The sequence below is a fragment of the Tenrec ecaudatus genome, chromosome 12 (genome assembly GCF_050624435.1).
Source record: "Tenrec ecaudatus isolate mTenEca1 chromosome 12, mTenEca1.hap1, whole genome shotgun sequence".
Lineage (NCBI taxonomy): Eukaryota > Metazoa > Chordata > Mammalia > Afrosoricida > Tenrecidae > Tenrec > Tenrec ecaudatus.
Genome location: NC_134541.1, coordinates 77428130 through 77449846, shown reverse-complemented (window position 1 = coordinate 77449846; position 21717 = coordinate 77428130). Strand labels below are relative to the sequence as shown.

General features: G+C 41.6%; 1 protein-coding gene across 1 annotated transcript in view; it reads right to left on the bottom strand.

The window, feature by feature from the left end:
• Positions 1-668: 668 nt before the first annotated feature.
• The window catches only part of VSTM4 (V-set and transmembrane domain containing 4), a 150913-nt gene continuing 129864 nt past the window's right edge, over positions 669-21717 (bottom strand). The window contains exon 8 of the mRNA XM_075564174.1: positions 669-5794. Coding sequence (XP_075420289.1) covers positions 5669-5794 — 126 coding nt within the window. The 3' untranslated portion in view covers positions 669-5668. The remainder of the gene's footprint in view (positions 5795-21717) is intronic.

Sequence of the window (21717 nt, the reverse complement as noted above, 5' to 3'; positions counted from 1 at the left end):
GACACAGATGAGAGACCTGGCTTGCCCTTATCTACATGTGATTTAACTAAGTCAGATAGTCTAGGGCATTTGTGATCCTAAAGTACTTTCCTCCAACCATAGGTGCTTTATTTCAGGGTTTGTAGCTCTGACCGGGGAAAACCGTTTCTTTCAAATGAATTACTCTTACATCCCACCTTGCTTCCTGTGATAATTTCATGCCATATACGGTCAAGGCCCAAATTCATCTCCAATCTGGAGTCATATACACATGACTGCAAGAAGCCAGTACATCTTAAGCAATGTATTCATATTTGCTTTAATATTACTTAAATGTGTATGAAACTGTCCACCTACAAAATTACTCATGTCTTACCACAGAAACAAACTGAAGAACTCATCCTTGTTCATATGCAAAGGCACATGCCATTTAAACAATAAGCCAATATATAGCTCCTTATTTACCTTAAACACCAAAGCTTGGTTGCTGGGGTACTTGATCACAAGGAGTTGACCCTCTTTTTAAGCGTGTGGCAATGATGTCAAGATTTATCGCCCTAAAGCAGCACCAGGTGTAAATGATCCAGTGTCTTCATTTCTGAGCTGAGGTTGGATGGTTTGCGGAGATAATTGTCAGGCAATTTGTGCTTCAACGTTGCCAGTAACTTCCATAACGGCCTTGGAAAACATTTTTAGGAGGAGGTAATGATCTTTATTTTTATACCAAAAGAATACAAGGCCTTAACTTACACAATTTAATGAGTGTTTGGGTCAAAGTTTGAGAGAAAGAGGCTGAACTGAAAGTACAGTGGCCTTGTTAGATGCAGGTGGCTATTCATCCCCGGAAGTGTTTCTTTTGGTAAGGCGCATTGGCTTCCAAACTCGATCGCTCCAAGCTCCCACAGAATTTGAGGAGGTGAGTGTGGGGAGAGGTTATTAAAGTTCAATTTAGTTCTCAGAGGCCTGGGGGTGTCAGAAGATACTGCCTCCCATTCTGTTCCTCTTTCTCTATCAACTCTACTTACTTGCCCTCACTACCAGCTCCTGCCAACCCATAATGCTCTTCTGTGAAAGTTAAGGAAAATACACACTGGCCATCCTTGAAAGACTAATAAAAATCATGTACTTGAAAACTGTCATGAAAATATAAAAGGAATAAGATGGCATGAGCCCTGTTGGCAGAGTGGTTAAGGATTGGGCTGCAATCCACGAGCATCGGGCTGCCATGGTCAGCAGTTTGAAACCACCAGCCACTCTGTGGGAGAAAGACAGGGCTGTCTTCACCGTTGAGAGTTCCAGTCTCAGAAACTCACAGAGGCGGTTCTTCCCTGTTCTGTAGGGTTGCTATGAGTCAGCATCGACTCTATGACTGTACACTTGGCTTTGTGGTAGATGACAAGAATGATGTGCTAACCTTATATTCCCCACTCCCAAACAGATGCTCTGGGGAGTTCTAGGCAGTTCTTCCAGTCTTTCTTCCATAAAATCACACAGTGTCGTCACTCCTTTGGTAGGCTGAAGTCCAGTGAGGGAAAGAAATGGAAGTTCAGACCAGGACGTGTGCGTTCCCTCTTTGCAAAGGCAGGTCATTTTTGCCTCTGGAAAAGCAATGCTGCTAGTTGTCATTAGTCTGTTTCCACCCACCCCCCCCCAAAAAAAATCAAACTTACAGCCATCAAGTGGTGACTCATAATAACCTCCTGTGAGTTTCAAAGGCTGTGTGTGGGTATACAGGAGTAGAAATCCCATTCTGTCTCCTTAGGAGCTGCTAGTGGTTTTGAACTGCCAACCATGTGGATCTCAGCTTAACACTTAACCACTAAGCCATCAGGGCTGCTGCTTAGCCCTATGGTGACCTGGATGTAATAGAATGAAACCTGGTTGACATCCACACCATCCTCATAATCACTGGTACATTTGAGTCTACTGAAGGCAACACCAATCGATCTCACTGAAGGTTTCAATTTTTTTTTTTGCTGATGTTTCACGTAATCAAACATGATATCCTTCTCCAGTGATTGGTCCTGCCTGATTATACATCCAAATAAGCAATCTCCACTTTCAAAGCACACTCTGGATGTGCTTCCTCCAAGACTTTTTTTTAAGCTCCTGATATATTTAATTTTCTTCACCAAGACAATTTGAAAGCTCCCAGTTTGAACCCTTTCCAGTAAGTTATGTAAGGTGCCTGCAAGCCATTTTTTCAGGGCTATAGGAAAGTTCTTCTAAGGCTAAAATAGCTGAAAAATATATTTATATTTTAAAGCTATTGTAAAGAAAGACAAACGATAGAAAATATTTCACCTCAAAATTGCAGCTGGCATTAGTGTGAATGCCAATATAATCTACATCTGTATAGCAATTTATACACTCAAGCACATTGAAATAATTTTCATTCCATTTTACTCATTATCCCATGTATCCCAAATGGTGCTCAGTCACTTTAAAACAAACATAGAGTCTTGGGCTCATAAAAGTTAACAGTCCCTTAGCAATTCTGTTGGTGTTTGATGGCACTGAATGGGCTCTCTGACCCATAGTGACCCATAGCACAACAGAATGAAACACCACACAGTCCTGTGCCATCTATACATGGTTCCTGTGCCTGAGCCCATTCATACAGCCACTGTGTCAGTCCATCTCATCAAGGGCCTTCCTCTTTTTCACTGCCCCTCCTTTTTATAAAACATGATGTCCTTCTCTAGAGACTGGATTCGCTTCACAATAGATCCCAAATGCGTAAGACAGTGTTGCCATCCTTGTCTCTAAGGAGCACTCTTGCCTTAATTCTTCCAATACAGATCGGTTTGTCCATTTAGTAGTCCATGACACTCAATATTCTCCTCCAGAACAATAATTTATATGTATCAATTTTTCTACCACCTTCCTTATTCAATGTCCAACTTTACATGCATATGAGACAATGAAGAATATCATGGTTTGAGTCAGGTGCAAATTAGTGCTCAAAGTAACATCTTTGCTCTTCAATACTCTAAAGAGGTCTTGTGAAATTGATGTACCTAAGGCAAGACATCTTGTGATCTCATGACTGCTGCTTCCATGAGCATTGATTGTGAATCCAAGTAAGACAAAACTCCTTGACAACTTTAATCTTTTCTCTATTTATCATGATGTTATCTATTGGTCCAATTGGTCTTTCTTCTATTGAGTAGTGATCCATACTGAGGGCCACAGTCTTTGATTCATCCCCAAGTACTTTAAGTCCACCTCACTAAGGCTGTGACATCTGCGGATCGCAGGTTGTTCATGCGCCTTCCTCCAGGCCTGATGCCGTGCCTTTCTTCACCAAATCCAGCTTCTCTATGATTTGGTCAGCATAGACTGAACAGTGTGGTTAAAGGATCAACCCTGATGCGCACTTTTCCTTATTTTAAAGCGTGCAGTATTCCCGACTTCTGTTTCCACGACTGTCTCTTGATCCATGTACAAGTTCCAAATGAACACAATGAAGTGTTTCAGAATCCCCGTGCTTCTTAAGGCTACCCACCATTTATTCTGGTTCACACATGCCCTTACGCAGTCAATGAAGTACAAGTAAATATATTCCTGATATTCTCTGCTTTGAGACAAGACCCATCTGCATCAGTGATGATTTTCCCTGCTCCATGTCCTCTTCTGGGTGCAGCCTGAATTTCTGGCACTTCCCTGGTAACTTACTGCTGAACTGCTGTTGGGTGAGCTGTAGAAAAGAATCTTCTTTGGTGGGATACCAATGATATTGTTCTATAGTCTGAGCATTCTGCTGGCTCATCTCTCTTTTCAATGGGAATAAATATGGATTTCTTCCAGTCAGCTGTCTTCCAAATCTCCTGGCAGAGACAAGTGAGTGCTTGCAGTGCTTCCGCAGCTTGCTGCAACCTTTCAATGGGCATTCCGTGAATTCCTGGAGCTTTTTGGCTAATGCAGTGGGTGCTGGATCTTGCTCGCATGCTAGTCCCTGAAATGGTGGCTGCTGACCACTTCTTTTGGGTACAGTGAGTGATCTATGCATTCTTTCCATCTTCTTCATTCTTCTAACGGCATCCAATAGTTTGCCTGCAGAAGCTTTCCAGATCGCACTTCTTTCGTTTTCTTGAGTTCTCTCAGTTTGCTAAGTACGGTCTTTCCTTTTGTTTTTCTAATTCTAGGTCCCTGTATATTCTGTTTTAATATTTGGCTTCGTTGTCTAGAGCTGCCCATTGAAATTTTCTGTTCGGCTCCTTGACTTCATCCTTTCTTCCATTTGCTTCAGTTACTCTATGCTTAAGAGCGAATTTCAGTCTCTTCTGACATCTACTTTGATCTTTTCTTTCTTTGCTGTCTTCTCACTATCTTCATGAATGATGGTCTTGATGGACTCTCACAGCTTATCAGATCTTGCCATTAGTGTCGTTTACACTTTTTATAGTTGCCAGTAAATACCAGAGGACATTCTCACATCAATAGTTATCGACAGTAACACAGTTTCTATGATGGTACTCTTTCAGAATGGATTTGCTTTCAGTGAGTCGTCCAAGATTATTGTGTTTCTTACAAGTACACAAAGTATCTTCCACATGAAGGGTTTATATACTCTCACTCCTTAATCCTCAACCCCTCACAACTCATTAGAATTCATGAATTTAGCAAGGCACTTTACAACAGAAGGGGCTTAAGGGTATAGTCTCCCAGTTTGGCTTGTACAACCTATTGTACAGTGAGGGAACCTGGCATAGTACTTTGCTCTCAAATGAATACGATTCAATTAGAGCTTAATAGACCTGAGGAGGTATACTGGCCATTTGGGGATGAATTTTGATGTCCTGTTGAGAAAAAAATGAGTATAAACTTCTTATAGAATCTAAATCTCTATAGCAGTAGAAGGAATCTTGATAATGCCAGCAGTTTGTGAGCAGATACTAAATTAAAAGTGGGTACGTCAAACCCAGTCAATGAGCTCATGGAAGAGAGGCATGGCTACCTGTGTCTGTAAAGTCTTAAGAAAACCCGAAGCGTTACAACGAATCTGAAATGACTTGATGGCAGGAGCTATACCAGCTATCTTGCCAAAGGGGCAGCATTCAGCTTGTGCTATCGCCTGCAGGGACCATAGATCCGGAAGCAGAACTGAGAGAGAGGTCTCTATCATTTGTAACCTCCGACTTTCCCCATAATGTCACCAGCATGGGTCCATCTGTTGAAAATACCAGGTGTTCTCATGAGTGACTGCACGCAACCCGTGTTTTGCTTTGCTTCTGGTATCTGACCCAGGTAATCCCAGGCTTTGAAAAACAAGTGCTGCTTGACTGCCACCTTAAACTTTTGTACTTGATATCACAATAAAGGAAGAGAAGATTAAAATTGAAATGACAAAGTATTAAAAAAACAACCCCAAGGGAAGAAGATACACATTGGAGTTGGCTCAGCAGAGAATCTCCGCAGGCACTGTTAGCACCAGATTCTGCACTCCTCAGAGCTTGGGTCCAAAAAATTCTTCTTTTGGGAGACTCTCCCAAAGTCCATGGTCCCTAATCTTCAGTGGGGGAGCACCCTTGTTCCTCTTTTAATGCATTTGGAATTCAGATATAAAGAGTTCTCACCACACAGAAGACACACGTAAAAATACAAAAATAATAGCTTTGTTTCCAAGGTATCATAAATAGCTGGGGTGGCAGGCATATTAAATAGGACCGATGAAGAAGGTGTGATGTTACAGCTTATTCTCTTCGAAGAGGATCTGGGCATAGACTGTGCTGGTTGGAACACCCTTGGCTTTCTTGTGGGGTTTAATCAGTTCCAGCTCCGCATAGGTCAAGCTTTCCTCAGCAATCTTTGGCTACAACACAACACAAAAAACAACAGAATTAGAGCTGACCAGAAGGAGTTCATTCATTTATCATTCATTTATCAAATATAAATTTCCCCAGCATTTCAGGACTCAAAAGGAAACAAACACACACAAAAATTAAAGGATATAAACCAAGAAGTATTGCCATTGAGTTAATTCTGATCCATGGTAACCTTACAGGACAGAGTAGAATGGCCTCACAGGATTTCCAAAGCTATAATCTTTGTGAAAGCAGACTGTACATCTTTCTCCTTTAGAGTGACTGGTGGGTTCAAACCACTGACCTATCAGTTAGCAGACAAGCGCTTCAACAACTGCACTGTTAGAGATCCTTTGAAGGGTATATACAACTTAAATTAAAAAAAATTGTTGGTTATTGTATTTTCTTTTAAAAAAACTTTATTATTAATTTGGAGTTAATATCATATCATTCCACAGTTTAATCACATTAAGCAAAATCGTATAATTGTTACCACAGTCAATTTCCAAACATTCTTTTTTCTTCCTAGACTCCCTGACATCACCTCCCTTTTACCACCCCACCCCCACCCCACCCCCCCACACTGGAATAATCCTTATTTTACTTGCGGTCCCTATAGGCTCATCAGTCCTGGGTATTATATACCGAAACACAGAAAGACAGGTAACACAACTTCAAGGAGGTGACCTCCGATGACAGAACACCTCTGAGATAAACCCTAATATGAACTAACAAACAAAAACAAAACAAAACAAAGATACAGAAAATGTTGAAAACTAAATCAGGACCAGCGTGCATCAGAGGTGGGATCAACTGGCAAGGTTTTAACTGTTCGAGTCAGATTTATGTCTTTAATCTTCTATATGCTTCTCTCCAATGCACTCTGAAAACAAAAACTTTTTAAAGTTAATAATGAAAGCTAGAAAAAATAAAAGTCTTTACTACTTACAGTATTATTTGATGGAAGCAGAATGTGTAACCACTATGCTACTTGGGATTTTTACTACTTACAGTAGTTTTAAGAGAAATGATTTAAGATATGAAGTAAAAGTTTCAGACTATTTTGAAAATAATGATAGAGGAAATATTACTTACTAGAACCTAAATAGAATTGCTAAAGCAATGCTCACAGAAAAATTCATTAACATTGCGTGTTTATATTACGGACATTTGGTGGAACAAGGCTTAAATACTTGGCTACTAACTAAAAATGTGGAGGTTGGAATCTACTCACTGACTCTATGCGAGAAAGATCAATCTACTCTCATAAAGATTACAGCCTAGAAAACAACAGTTCTACTGTTGTGTCCTATCACATGGCGTCAATAAGAGTTGGAATGAACAAAACTGTATCTAACAACAACGCAACTCACTGCCATCAAGTCCATTCCAATGCCTAGCAACCCTGTGTGCATTGTAGCACGTTGTGACTGTAAATCATTGTAGGAGTTGACACCCTCATCTTTCTGCCTTGGAGAGGCTCGTGGGCTTGAGTGGCTGAGCTGAATGACAGCAGCCCGATGCTCTGGGCCACCACATCTCCTTTAACAAGTACTCATATTAAACAATCTAAATGAAATGGATTAAGTATTCAATTCAAGATGTTAGAAAATGAACACCAGATCAAATTAAAGAAAAGCAGTAGGAAAAAACCAATAGAAATAAAATCAGATTGCATAAATAAATAAAACACTAAAATAAAATTTTATTTAAAAAAATTCTAAAAGCTGGTGCTTAGAAAAGCACCAATAAAATAAATTGCTCACAAGAGTGAAAAAAATAAATGAGCAATATTAGAAATGGGCATAAACATAAATGAGGGAAACAAATATTTAAAAGGTTTACTTTGCTCAGTTTATTTGGAAAAAATTTGAAATATAGGGTAAAATAGACAACATTCTAGAAAAATATTAAATTTAAATATAACATCAGAAAAAATAAACGTACGAGTTGCCAAACTTAAAAAGAGAGATTGCTAGTACAAACTGATATTGTGTGGCAGTGTTTACTGATCAAGCAAAAAGCTGGAAGCACTTTGATGGCCATCAGTAAAAGACAGATTCTGCACACAGCAGAACAGACAGCACAGGCTTTCACCAGGTTGGCTTCACCATAAGCACATAACACATTTTACTGTCATCTGTACAAACATGCATATGCTTCATATTTTTGGAGGCCCTTGGAAAGAGACAGGAGAAATTGAGAAACAAGGATCTTTCTAGGGAAAGCAACTGGACTTCATGGCTAGGAGCAGGAATAATAGTGAAAGTTATTCTTTATTGTTTGGATGTATCTTTGGGGTCTTTTTGAATTCTGTAGTAGGCACATGTATTTAAACAATGCCTCGATGTTTAATTAATAATATAAAAACTATGAATTGGCCATTAATTTATAGTGATAATAACACATGACTTTCATTAGCAGATTGGCTTTCTATAGAAACTGGAATTTCTTCTTGAATTTGGTTTCTATTTTGGTTCTGTAGTTGATTCTTTTTGACTTTGCTTATTTTGTCCTAATAAATCCTTTCCCCACCACCGGTCTGTCGGTTTGCCACACGGCGGTGGCTTGCATGCTGCACTTATGCTGGAAGCTATGGCACTGGTATTTCAAACACCAGCCCCATCACTCATGGGCAAGGTGCCAGCAGTGCTTTCACACGAAAACACACTAGGCAGAAGGCCTGGTGATTTGCACTTGAACAACCAGCCACTGAAGGCCTTATGATCACAACAGAACACTACAGATATGGACAGTGCTGGATGTTGAAAGGCACTTGAAATACAAAGGGCCATACACTGGGCTAGAGCACACCAATATTGTGAACACAGTGCAGGATCAGGCAACATTCTCTTGTGTTGTGTTGTGAGGTCTCCAAGAGTCAGAGTCAACTCGCGAGCAACTAACAACACAGCCATTTGCATTTAATTAGACTTTCTGCAAAAGAGGATCAAGAGCAAACGGACCTTTTAATTTTTAATTTTTAAAATGACCTAGAAATAGGCTCAAGGAGCAGGAGACAGGGAAGGGATATATATGTATGTATATATAAAACTCCTAAAAGAGAGGATGCCAGGTGAGCTCCACAAACAGCCTGCCCTTTGCTAAATGTCCAAGTTAAGGAAATTCACAGGGATGAGAAATTTCTGCCTGCATTTTGACACCAGAAGTATTTACATTTCATATCTTACCAGTCACAAAACAGTTTACAGCCTGCCTCTCAGCTTAATTACATTTCACATCATAATGATTCCATTTAGAAATGCCATGTGTCCGCAATAAGCACGCAAAACCCAACTCATGTAAGTTTTAGAACCAAGATTTGTGAAATCATATTGTCCAGGTGTTTTATTACATTACCTTGAAATTGCATTGTTTTCTAGTGTAGGTTATCTGTTTATTCTTAAGTTATTCCATTATACTTGGATATGAAAAATAATAGTAGGTTTCTCAATATAAGTTACCAAACTGGCCTGGCTGATGTGTTGTTTTCATACATTTTTATGATGTTCCTATAGTAAACATAATTTAATAAAGTCAAAGCATACTAAATAAATAATTGCATCTAGAAAAGCAATAAAAACAAATAAAATTAGCACTTTCATAAGTGGAAAAGGTACTTCAATTACTGCTATAAGCAACAGCCCACCATAAAATGTGTAGAATCATTTCCCTTATGCATATTTCTGAAATATAATAATTTGATTGAATATATGAGGCAGAACACAGGAGGCTCAAAATTGTGAAGTGTATAGTTTTCAACAGAAAAATGCATAATATCAGCCCTTGGAAACGTTAAAGAATCTATTGTTTTCCTGTATACACACTTGGATAGAGCCTTCATCCATGTGTTTAATTACCTTCCCTGAGCTTGTTTAACTGGAAATAATTTCCCAAAAGTCCATGAAAAGAGGCAAATTTATAGCTATCACTACTTTTCACCAATCTACCTTTCTTTGCACTGAGAGTTTAGTGGAAGACAAGTGCACCTGAGAACGGGTTTAAAACAAAGCAAAAACCAACCAAACTAACTGTTGGCATATCAAACGGGCAAGACAAGAATTGCAGGACTGGTGCTGAAACCAGAAGCCAAGAAGAAAATGTATCGGATTAGAGCAGGTGAGTACAATGGGGCAGCACTAGGTGGAGGGATCCGCTGCCGGACCTCATTTATGTACCATGCTGGCAATGGTGGACAGTACAAACCCAACCCATTGTGCACTGCAATGTGGACAGTACAAACCCAACCCAAACTTCAGCTAAGGAATCACTCCTGGCATTGGTGGCAATTCAACAATAGGAAGACAGAAAGTGGCTTTCTGAAGCTGATGTAGAGAGAGTCCTTCTGGTTCTGCGGGTCTCTGGCATTCAGAATGACCTAGTTTAAGACCCCAAACTACCCTTGGGGGTGCAGGGAGTGCCCAAGGACACAGGTGCATTTGTACTCAAAATACAGATTTACATAATCCTGAACTGGTTGTTGACCAACACTCCTGAGACAACTTTAGACTTCACTAAAAACAGAAATGAAAGTACCGTTTCCAGGCTTCATGCCTGAGTATTTACTCTTATGTTTGGAAGCTGTTGTGCTCACAGTAAGGAAGGGGGAAGAAAAGGCAGAAGACGCAGATCAACTGCTTGAAGTCCCACACTTTCCCAAATATATGCAAAGCAACCCCACCATTTCCTCTGTCATAGAACTGTTCGTGTTCAGCCGGTTTGCAGAGATTTCAGGTCAATATCTCACTGTATTCCCCAAAGGCTTGATATTTGTGTTCAGAAAGCCTTGGTTATCCAGTATCAGAGTTACAAAAGGGATACCTGGTTTGATTCCCAGCCAATGCATTTCTTAGGCAGCCATCACTGGATATGTATGTTGCTATGATGAGGAACAGACTTTAGTGCGTATTCCAGACTAAACGAGGTAAGAAGAAAAGCCTGGCTCTCTTTCCTTCCCCCCAAATCAGTCCATGAAAAACCTCTGGATTACAATGGTCCGGTTCTGCTTTGCAAGGTGTCGCCAGGATAGAGGAGCCAGCACAATGTAAACTAACAGTACCAGGCCTGACACCAAGAACTATACTTTGAGAGGGTAGTGCAGAATACACAGCTCTCCTCCTTTTCATTGATAAGGACAGGCAATTCAGAAAGAAATCAAGAAGGGGAGGAGGGGAGGGAGAGAAGGAGGGAGGGAAGGAGAGAGAGAGAGAGAGAGAGAGAGAGAGAGAGAGAGAGAGACTGACTAGTTCCGCCCCTGCCACTCTTCACCCTCTGGGAAATCAGCGTTTGCTGATTGTCAGTCCTGAGGATGATAACAGCAAATGCGAACATGCAGGCCGATGGGAGGTTGAGCATACATCCCACGGCAAAGGGCAAAGGGGTCTTAGGCTGTGCCAGTGTCAGTCAACGTATGGGTTCTCAGCCCTTTGCGAGCAAGCTTTCTCTTCCTTTTCCATGAAAAACAAATGCACCAGAGGATGTAACAAGAATGATAACCAAGGTCATTATGCTAAGGGGAGTGGGGAGGAACAAGAGGCATTATTTTTGATGGCCTTTAAACTACTAGACCAGCTTGGGGATCTCCCAAGGGTCATCCGTTCAAGTGGTTAAGAGTAAACACTCATCTCCTATTCAGGCACATTTTTTTCTCAGCTGTAAGACTCTACAGGACTTTCTGTCTTATGTATATCCAGAAAGGGCAACTTCTTGTAGTCTATACAGAAAAGCCATGGGACCGACATGCCAAGCGTATGTTGTTGTGCAAGACAAATGCCCCAATCTGTTTCAAGACAAGGTGAGATTCATGAACTAAATCAAGGTTTTGTGACCTGAGATGGCCAGACCTCAGTGGGATGTCCTCTTAAGCTTCTCAATAATCACAGTCTCCTAGAGCCCATGTCCTTTATGCTGAGAAACTCCACATCCTTCTCACCAAATCAAAAGAGAGGTATTAACATGAACCAGAAGGATGTATTTCTTCACAATACAGAAAACTTGACATTCCCTGGAGAAACTTTCTGACCCATTATTTGGATTATTTAAAGGATTAGCTACCATTAAATGTTATTGGTTGAAAATCTCCAAGAAAAGGCACTTATTGACTCTTGACAACCTGGCAAAATCTAATGTATTACTTGTTAAGCCATGGATGTAAAATACCTTGGAGCCCCACCCTGTCTTTCTCCTAAGCTCTCCGTTGGATGCTGCTCTAAAAAGTGGAGTGAGTTTAGGTGTCCGTTCACCCTCAGGAGGTTGCCTCCCTCAACCCCCTTGGTGAACGCTTGCTCTCTGAGTCAAGCCTCACCCTGTGACATAAGCCAGCACCACACACTCCCCACACGAATGCTGCACCGCAAAAAATCTCCTGCTCATGTACTGAACCCACTGCCATTCTCTCCCTCACACAATAACCCCAGAACTCTTCACTGATGAAAGAAGGAAGAAATGGAAGTTTAAAACTTTCTAAGCGTGTTCCTGAGCTATGTTCTCAACTATGTGAAATGTGAGGTGTGATACATATGCAAGCCTATACATGCAAATACCCATTTGGACTTGTACATGCATGCATGTGTACACCCCTGTAGCCCATGATTACAGTCCCTTTCATTCATCCTACTATGCTTTCGAGTCTCATGAAGGAGTTTTTAAAGTGTGGTAAAATGGACTTTTTAGGTATACAGTTCTATGAATGTTATCCACACATTTTGAACACAACGAGATTGATGTAGCCACCATGGAAATCAAGATGCAGAAGAGAGTCATCAACCCCTTCTCTGGACCTCTCTTTAAGTTGTTGTGTGCAAAAATGGCTTGCTTCTTTTTATTGCTGAGTAGCAGCATGTCTTGGCATGGATATACCAGTTTGTTAACCTATTGACCTGTTGAAGGACATTTGAGGTGTTTCAAGTTTTGGGAATTTATGAATAATTTCTAGAACTATTTGTGTACAGATTTTCTGGGTGACGGGTTCCTTCTTCTACAGCAGAAGAGAGGAAACGGTTTTCTACCAAGGGACATTGGGTATTTTCAACATCATTCAAGGGTCCTACTGGTAGACTTTATAAAACCCCAAAGCTGAAAATTCCCACCACCCTTCTAGAGGGTTACACGAATAGTGAGCTTACTGAATCAAAGGGAAAATATATGTTTAACTTTAAAAAGAGATTCTCAAACTGCTTTGTTTAGCATGGCTACACCACTTTTCCCTCAACCCATGATAAGCGAGAATTCCAGTTACTCTACAGCCTTGTCAGCAACTGCTTTTGTCTTTTATTTTATTTTTTTTAACGTCAGCCAGTGTAGAAGGTATTTGGGGGAAAGATGGGATTTGTAAGCCCTATAAGCAGTCCTAGTCTCAGAAACTCGCAAGGGCAGTCCTACTGTGTGCTATAGGGCCTACCGTAAGGTGGCACTGGCTCAGTGGCAGCGAGTTTGTTGGGGTTCGAGTAGGCATTTACTGGAGCTGGAACTTGCTTTTGGCTGTCTTTAAGAGACTTGCAATTCAAGAATCAAATTCAAGTGTTCACTCACAGATGATAGGCCAGAGTAATTTTTCAGTTCTCAAAATTTCCCCTCAAAATATTAGGAAATAATTACCACTGCTACTTTTCCAATACAGTGATGGAACCTAGTGGGTCTAAGATGTAACAAACAAATATGGAAGTTTTATAGCTTGAGATATTATGTCATGTCTCTGTTTTATGAATAGTTGCAGCAGCATACCAGCAGATAAGACCATCCCAACTGAACTACCAATGTCTAATTTCAGCCCTTCTTCCACCAGTTTAAGAGTAATATTTATGCAGAGTATGTCCACAGAGAAGGTATTTCCTGATAGGGCTAGTAATAGAAAAGTCAACTCCTGCTACCCTACTACTGAACCTATAACTATATGCACATAGGTCTATTGCCCCCATAATCATAAATATATTTACATATGTACATGTCTGTATTTAGGCTTCTCTGTATACACTTTGCCTCCTACTCCTTTCCTCTATTTCCTTTCGCTTTCCTCCTGTCCCACCACCATGTTCAGCCTTCATTCTGGTTTCAGTAATTCCTCTCAGTTACCTTGCCCTTGGCACTCCCTACCAGTCCTCCCCTCCCCTCCCTCCTCTGGTTTTGAATCACTCGCAGTTCCCAGGTCCCTGTGTTTGGAGAAACCTCCTTCCTTCCCTTACCTCCCATGCTCTCGTGTCCCTCCAGGACCGTTGGTCCCGTTATTTTTTTCTCTCATTATTTGTCCAGCCTATCTTGTCTAGTGGACCTGCTGATATAGCAATATGTGCATACAAATGCAGATGACTTTGACAGTGCCTAAGTGGCACATATGAACATGGCTTCAACAGCAGCAACACCAACACGCTGATAATCAGAAAAGCCACTAACATACAAAATTTATAGGTTCAGTAGTAGGGTAGCAGATGGACATTGGGCCTCCTCACGCATACTCCTCCAATACAATAGCACCTTGCCAAGCTAAACGGTCATTGCATGATACCCACCTTCCCGACATGATCACCGAAGACAGACATGTGTGTAAGCAAACGTGGTGAAGAAAGCTGATGGTGCCCGGCTATCAAAAAGATATAGCGTCTGGGGTCTTAAAGGCTTGAAGGCAAATAAGCAGCCATCTAGCTCAGAAGCAACAAAGCCCACAGAGAAGAAGCACACGGCCTAAGCGAATACAAGGTGTTGAATGGACCATGTAGCAGACACCAAGGAACAAAAACAATCATTGTGTGATCACCTTCCTCACATAATCGCTGAAGACGAAAGTGTGCATAAGCAAGTGTGGTGAAGAAGGCTGATGGTGCCCGGCTACTGAGAGATATAACGTCTGGGGACTTAAAGGCTTGAAAGCAAACAAGCGGCCATCTAGCCCAGAAGCAACCAAGCCCACATGGAAACAGCACACCAACATAGGTGATTGTGAAGGGCAGAGGAGACCAGGTCTCAAACAACAAAGGCAGGGTGGTGATGAGAATCACATCACCGTGAATGAGGGGAAGTGCATGATGGGGACCCAATGCCCATCTGGAGACAGCTGGACACCACTTTCAGAGGGGTAGTGTGGAGGAGATGGGCAACTCAGGGTTCAGTGTAGCAACAATGAAACTCAAAACCTTCCTCTAGTTCCTGAACGCTTCCTCCCCTCCCAATTATCATGACCCCAATTCTACCTTGCGGACCTGGTTATACCAGAGGATGTAGTAGGGATCTGGAAACACAGGGAATCTAGGACAGATGAACCCCTCAACACCCGAAGTAGGAGTGGCGACACCAGGATGGAAGGCGGCGTAGAAAGGGAGAACCGATCTTAGAGATCTGTGTATAACCTCCTCTCTGGGAGATGGGCAATGGGGAGGTGGGTGAGGGGAGATGCCGGGGAGTGTAAGATAAGATATAATAATTATTTATAAACTATCAAGGGACCAGGGGTAAGGGGGGAGCAGGGAGGGAGGGGGAGGGGAGAAAAAGGGAAACTGAGCTGATTCCAGGAACCCAAGTGGAAGGTGAATTTTGAGAATGACGAGTGCAATGAATGTATAAGGGTGCTTTGCTCAATTGATGTATGTACGGATTGTGATAAGAGTTGTATGAGCCCCAATAAAAATCTTTATTAATTAAAAAAAAGTCAACTCCAAAGTATTCAGAAGTTGTACATCTCTTTGAAATGCACAACACTTCAAGCTCATAATAATTTCGGCATGTTTAATTTTGTGGATATTGTTCTTAAGTTTTGTTGTTTGTTTTTAAGCCATTTTATTGGGAGCTAATACAGATATCATATCATTCCATGGTTCAATCATATATCAAGTAGTATGGTACAATTACTATTGTCAGTTTCAAAATGTTCTCTTCTTTCTTGAACTCCTTGATATCAACTCCCATTTGCCCCCATCCCAGGAACCCCTATTCTACTTGCTGAATCTAAAGGTTCACCAATCCTGGGTTTCATGTACTGAAAAACAGTAAAACATATAACAAAAATTCTAAAGTGTTACCCCCAATGACAAAATATATCTGAGATAAAACCCAACATGAAAAAAACTAAAACCCAAACAAAACAAAAAACACAGAAAATGTGGAAAACCAGTCCAAAGTCCACATTCTTACTGAGAGAGATTTAACAATCCTTTATGCAGACTCTTGCCAATCATATCATAATTACCACACTTGAATGAGCAAGTGGATTTAAGTCATAGGAATCAAAGAAAAATGTAATTGTGGTAACTGCAAGTTCTCCAATGTCAGAAGTTCAATTGGGTAACACCATTATCACAGCAACAGATCAATAAGTAGGACATAAGGGTGTTCATTCTAACATCACGTTGGAGTCAAAAAATGCGATCGCACTTTTAGAGCACTGAACTATCAGGATCTATTTGCCTGAGAGAATTACATATAATCTGGGTCAGTCTTCCTCTTCCCCCTTTAAAATAAGTACTCATTTTTTATTCAACAGAGGAGTGGCTGATTAAAAACAATTGCAACAATAACCAACCCCCCGCCTTTAAAAAATCGAATGCACAGAAAAATATGTCCACCAAATAAAATTGAGGTGCGTAAGCAGGCTCTGCTTGGGACAGGAGCCTCAGCAGTGAGTCTCTGTAATTGCAAACGCAAGAGAGAAAACTGTCATGGTATCTATCAGTTCAGTTTGATTCAATACGCCTTGCTTATGAACTTGGCTTAACTTTCAGTTCCACATTTCTGTCAACTGGCATATTTATTTTTATGTAAACATTTTATAAAGAGAATGTAAATTTCTTTGATGCTAAATAAAAATTAGCACACAAAATAAAATGTACAGCGAGATTAAGTGAAAGCAAAAAGGAAATAATCCAAATTCGATTTTGGAAATAGTAAGAGTATGGTGATTAAGATTCAGTTCTTAAAAAAAAAAGATTCAGTTCTCTGAGTACAGAAGTCTCAGGTTGACAAAATAAGAATCCAGCAAATGGCAGCTGATTTTCACTGTCTCACTTAATTCTCATCCCAGTCCTATAAGTATTCAATTATTAAGTCCACTTCACAGATAAACATAGGAATATAAGGAAAATAAAAGGAATATTTGTGGAAACATAACACCCACCCACCCCCCAAACCTAGCAAAATTGGTATTGGGACAATTCCAACCATACCAAGCCTATATGGAAATGTAAGAATGCTGTACATAAATCTGAATATGTACAGAAAGAGGCCTGTCACTTGCTAATGGTTACATGGTCATTTCCAGGTGACACAGAGATTCAAACCAACCAGTCATTCATGCAGGGACCACACTCTTTCCTGTCCTGTTGACCAGCAGTGCCCACCACTCGACAGTTCATAGACAGAGAAGTTCTTGTCTATAAACAGACAACACGGCTTTCATGGAAGCAGAAGGGAAGGTATCACTGGGAGAATTCATTACCAGTTTCAGGACAGCCCATGCCACATGGTAGGCAACATGAACACCAACCAAAAAGGCAGGCAAGGAGCAAGGAGCTGGTCGTGTCCCCCTCAGAGAACAGGGGGGTTGATCTGGTGTTTGTGTGTAGGGAGGACAGGGCAAGAGGCCATCAGGAAAAAGAACTCATAGACGTTTCATGGCAAACACAACTGACCAGTCACTAAGTGGAGGAGCCGTAACGATAAAAGGAAATCTATTGGGATGCCTCAGGTGAGCCCCCCCCCCCCCCCCAAATCTAGCTTCTCCAGACTCTTAGTTTGAGACTAGAACAAGAATCGAACAGGTGGCACCTCTGGCAGCAGTGTATGCAGGCCCGAAAAGTGCAAGCTCGGATTTGACTAGGCTGCCTGTTCTGATCGGAGGTGCCTGCTGAACAGGTAGAAACATGAGATTAGGTGCCAGGTGGAGAGAATGAGAGCAGTTCAGGGCATGATTCTAAGAATCCACTGTAGTCACATAGCCTGCTACCTTCCCCATTTCCTCACCAATGAATGCCCTGGCTCTAGTCGCGTAACCCCTATTGACTTCCCCACCCCCGCCCCCCAACTCCTATTGCTTGATAGATATGGTATTCAGAGGTCAGGTCTGGGATTCATTTGCACTGCCCAGATCCAGGATGCAGCTGTGATGGTTGACTTATGAGAATATCTACATCTAAGCAAGAGTCCTGAGACTGGAGTCTTGAGCCACTGCAGGTGGGAGCCCACGCACCTTCTAAGACACAATATCCACAGTCTTCTGTTGCTTCAGCCATCTCTACACCTTGGGAATCTATCTTCTAGGCTCTCACTTCAGTGACTTACCCAGGGACAAATGGTCAATAACCCTGGATTTATTCTCTACAACTCCACAAGAACTAGAAAATTGGAAACAAAAATCTGGAATTCAGGAAAAAAGCTTTACATGGAAATGAGGATTTCAAAGTCCAATCTAGCTTTTCAGAAAGAGCAAAGCAAATTCATGCCATGGTCTTGAGCCTGGAAGATACAAAGAAACAATGTAAAATGCATTCCCAGAACAAATTTGATACGACAGAAAGTCACCTGCCCAGGCTAGCTGCTCTCATCAAAGGAAAGAAGTGACCAACTGCAGTCCTTGCTAAAACCAGGCAGCGAGGCAGGGGTGAGACGCTGGTAAAAGTGCTCAGCTGCTGAGTGCGCCACAGCTGACAGCCAACTGGTTGTCCTTCAAGTATACCCCCTTATGGTTCAGAAGTATGATTATATATTAGGCAAGGTCCTGATACATGAAGCTTTTCATAATTCTGCTCCTATAAATACTACTCCTCTGATCTAACTGAATAACTCACTTTCTCTTCCCTGTGGATTGCAGACATATAAATGCTTAACAGCTTTCCAAAAGCACTTTAACTGCCGGAATTATTCAAGGAGATGTCTATAGTTAGAAAAAGTGTGTGTTTCATTATATAGTTCTGCATAGAGGCCTAGTCTGAGAATACTGAGAATTTGCTGAACATTTCAACACTTTCCTAAATTTATCTGACTGTGGTCAGTCCATTGGTGTTCAATAAGAAGGCCTCTTGGAGACAGAAAGAAAGTCATCTATGAGTTATGTGACTTTGAAAATGTTACTTAGCTTCTCTGGGCCTTGCTTGTTCATCTGTAAAGTGAGGATAATAACAGTACATACGTCACTGGATTATACTGAGAATTGCATATATATTTAATCATTTTATTGGGGCTCATACAACTCTTACAACAATTCACACATACATCGATTGTGTAAACCACACTTACACATTCCTTGCCCTCATTATTCTCAAAACTCTGGCTTTCTGCTTGGGCTCCTGAAATCAGCTCATTTTCCTTTTTTCCCTCCCCCTCCCTCTCCACTCTCCCTTCCCTCATGAACCCTTGATAATTTATAAGTTATTATTTTATCATATCTTACACTGCCCGGAGTCTCCCTTCACCCACTATTCTGTTGCCCATCCCCCAGGGAGGAGGGTATATGTAGATCCTTGTAATCGGTTTCCCCTTTCTACGCCCCCCTCTTTCCGTCTTCCCTCACAGTATCGCCACTCTCACCACTGGTCCTGAGGGGTTCATATGTCCTGGAGTCCCTGTGTTTCCAGTTCTCATCTGCACCACTGTGCATCCTCTAGTCTAACTAGGATTGCAAGGTAGAATTGGGATCATGATAGTGGGGTGGGGGGAGGAAGCATTTAAGAACTAGAGGAAGCATGGTGCACATCTTCCTGATACGATTGAAGAAAAATGTATATATAAGCAAATGTGGTGAAGAAAGCTGATGGTACCTGGCTATCAAAAGATATAGTGTCTTGGGTCTTAAAGGCATCAACATAAACAAGTGGCCATCTAGCTCAAAAGCAACAAAGCCCACATGGAAGAAGCACACCAGCCTGTGTAACCGTGAGCTGTCTAAGGGATCAGGTATTAAGCATCAAAGAACAAAAAAATCATATCATTGTAAATGAGGGTGAGTGCAGATTGGAGACTCAAAGCTCATCAGTAGGCAACTAGACACCCCCATACTGAAGGGTTGTGGGGAGGAGATGAGGCAGTCAGGGTGCAGGGTAGCAATGATGAAACATAACTTTCCTCTAGTTTTTAAATGTTTCCTCCCCCCACCCCCCACTATCATGATCCCAATTCTAGGTAGATGGCTTCTGGGTAGATGGCCGCTTGTTTGCCTTTAAGCCTTTAAGACCTCAGGTGCTGTATCTCTCAATAGCCGGGCACCATCAGCCTTCTTCACCACACTTACTTATATACACATTCATCTTCAGCATTTATATGGGGAAGGTGAGCACACAATGACGGGTTTTGTTCTGTGGTGTGAAGGTAAACAAGCGGCCATCTAGCTTGGAAGCAACAAGGCCCACAGGGAAGAAGCACATAAGCCTGTGTGATCACAAGGTGTTTAAGGGATCAGGTAGCAGACACCAGAGAATTGACTATATTAATACATTTCATGTACCTAGAAAAATACTTATGTATATAGTAAACACTATACAAGTGTTCTATCATTATTAAAACAAAACAGCAAAAATCAAGTAAATTCTGACTCCTAAAGATTTTAATGAGTTGACATCAACTCTATGGCAGTGTACTTGATTTTTGGTTAGAGATTCTAAAGCAGGACTGCCCTACAGGGTTCCCAAAGCTGCAGTATTTATGGAAGCAGATGGGAAAACCTTTTACTCATGAAGTGGCTAACTCTTTCAGTTTGGGGTCTCAGGGTGGTACAAAGACTTCATGCTTCTCAGGTGCTAACCAAAAGGTTTATGCCCACTGAGAGGCACTATGGGAAATCTACTACAAAAACATAATTAGACATTGAAAATACTGTAGAGCACATTTCTATTCTGAAACATGGAACAGCTACATGTTGGAATCAACCTAAAGATAGCTGGTGATTATTATTGTTATTGTTAATAACACTATTTCACACTTAGGGAACTATCACACATGCCCAGAACTATCACACAAACAACACCGAGCTTCAGGATCCCTTTTAAAAACACGAGTCAATCCATGTATCACATCCATGAACAACATCCTTCCGCATATTCTAGTCCTACTTAAACTCCAAAGCTCTTATCTGGATGGGCAGGCCCTGTGTGAGCTTAACCAGGTCCCCTGTGTCCTTCTCATCCATGTTGTTCCCCCTTGCTCACTCAGGGCTGTCACATGGTCTCATGCTCAACAGGCATAGTTGGCTAGCACTCCTTGCTCAGGCTCACCTCCGAAACTTGACTTTGTCCTCTCTGCCTGGAATGTTTCCCGCATCAAAGCACGGCATGCTACTCCAGTGTGGTTTTCTGCACAACCTCGCTCCACTACCCTTTGTCAGCTTTGTTGACCCTCGTGGCATGTGTCACTTCTGGCACTATAAGTTACTGTCCATTTAGTTCTTTTACTGTTACTGTCAATTCCATTATTCTCCAGTCAGAAGATAGCACTCCCTGCTTACTTAGAGCAACCGCAGCACTATGCGGCAGGCCCTCTTGTGATCTTCATTTTGCACGTGGAGAGGCTAAAGCCAAGGAGTGGCACACTTCGGACCACCACGAGACCAGTGGCTCACACTTGTTCACTGCCGCATCCAGGGCGTTGCCGGCCAATGTTTAACAACTGGTTTTCTGGGCAAAGATCGTTGTTCATAGTTGGATATTTCCATAACTGATGGCAAGTTACCGAGACCCGGCTCTTTCAAGCCTACCACTAGCTCCTGACCAAGTATGGCCTGACCATTGACTTCTGAATCCTGCATCTGACCTCGATTCTTTGTACTAGAGCTAGTGGCCTGCTGCATCTGGGAGTCATCAGTAGCTTGCTATCCTGGATTTACTCACCTCTGCCAGCAGAGGCCTGTATCTGTCCTTTCAATCTTGGGCTTATCAGCCCTTGCAACTTTGTGAGTCAGGAGAAGCCACTAGCCTGACTTCTGACCCAGACTTGAAACTTGTTTGCTTCTACAACTATGTGA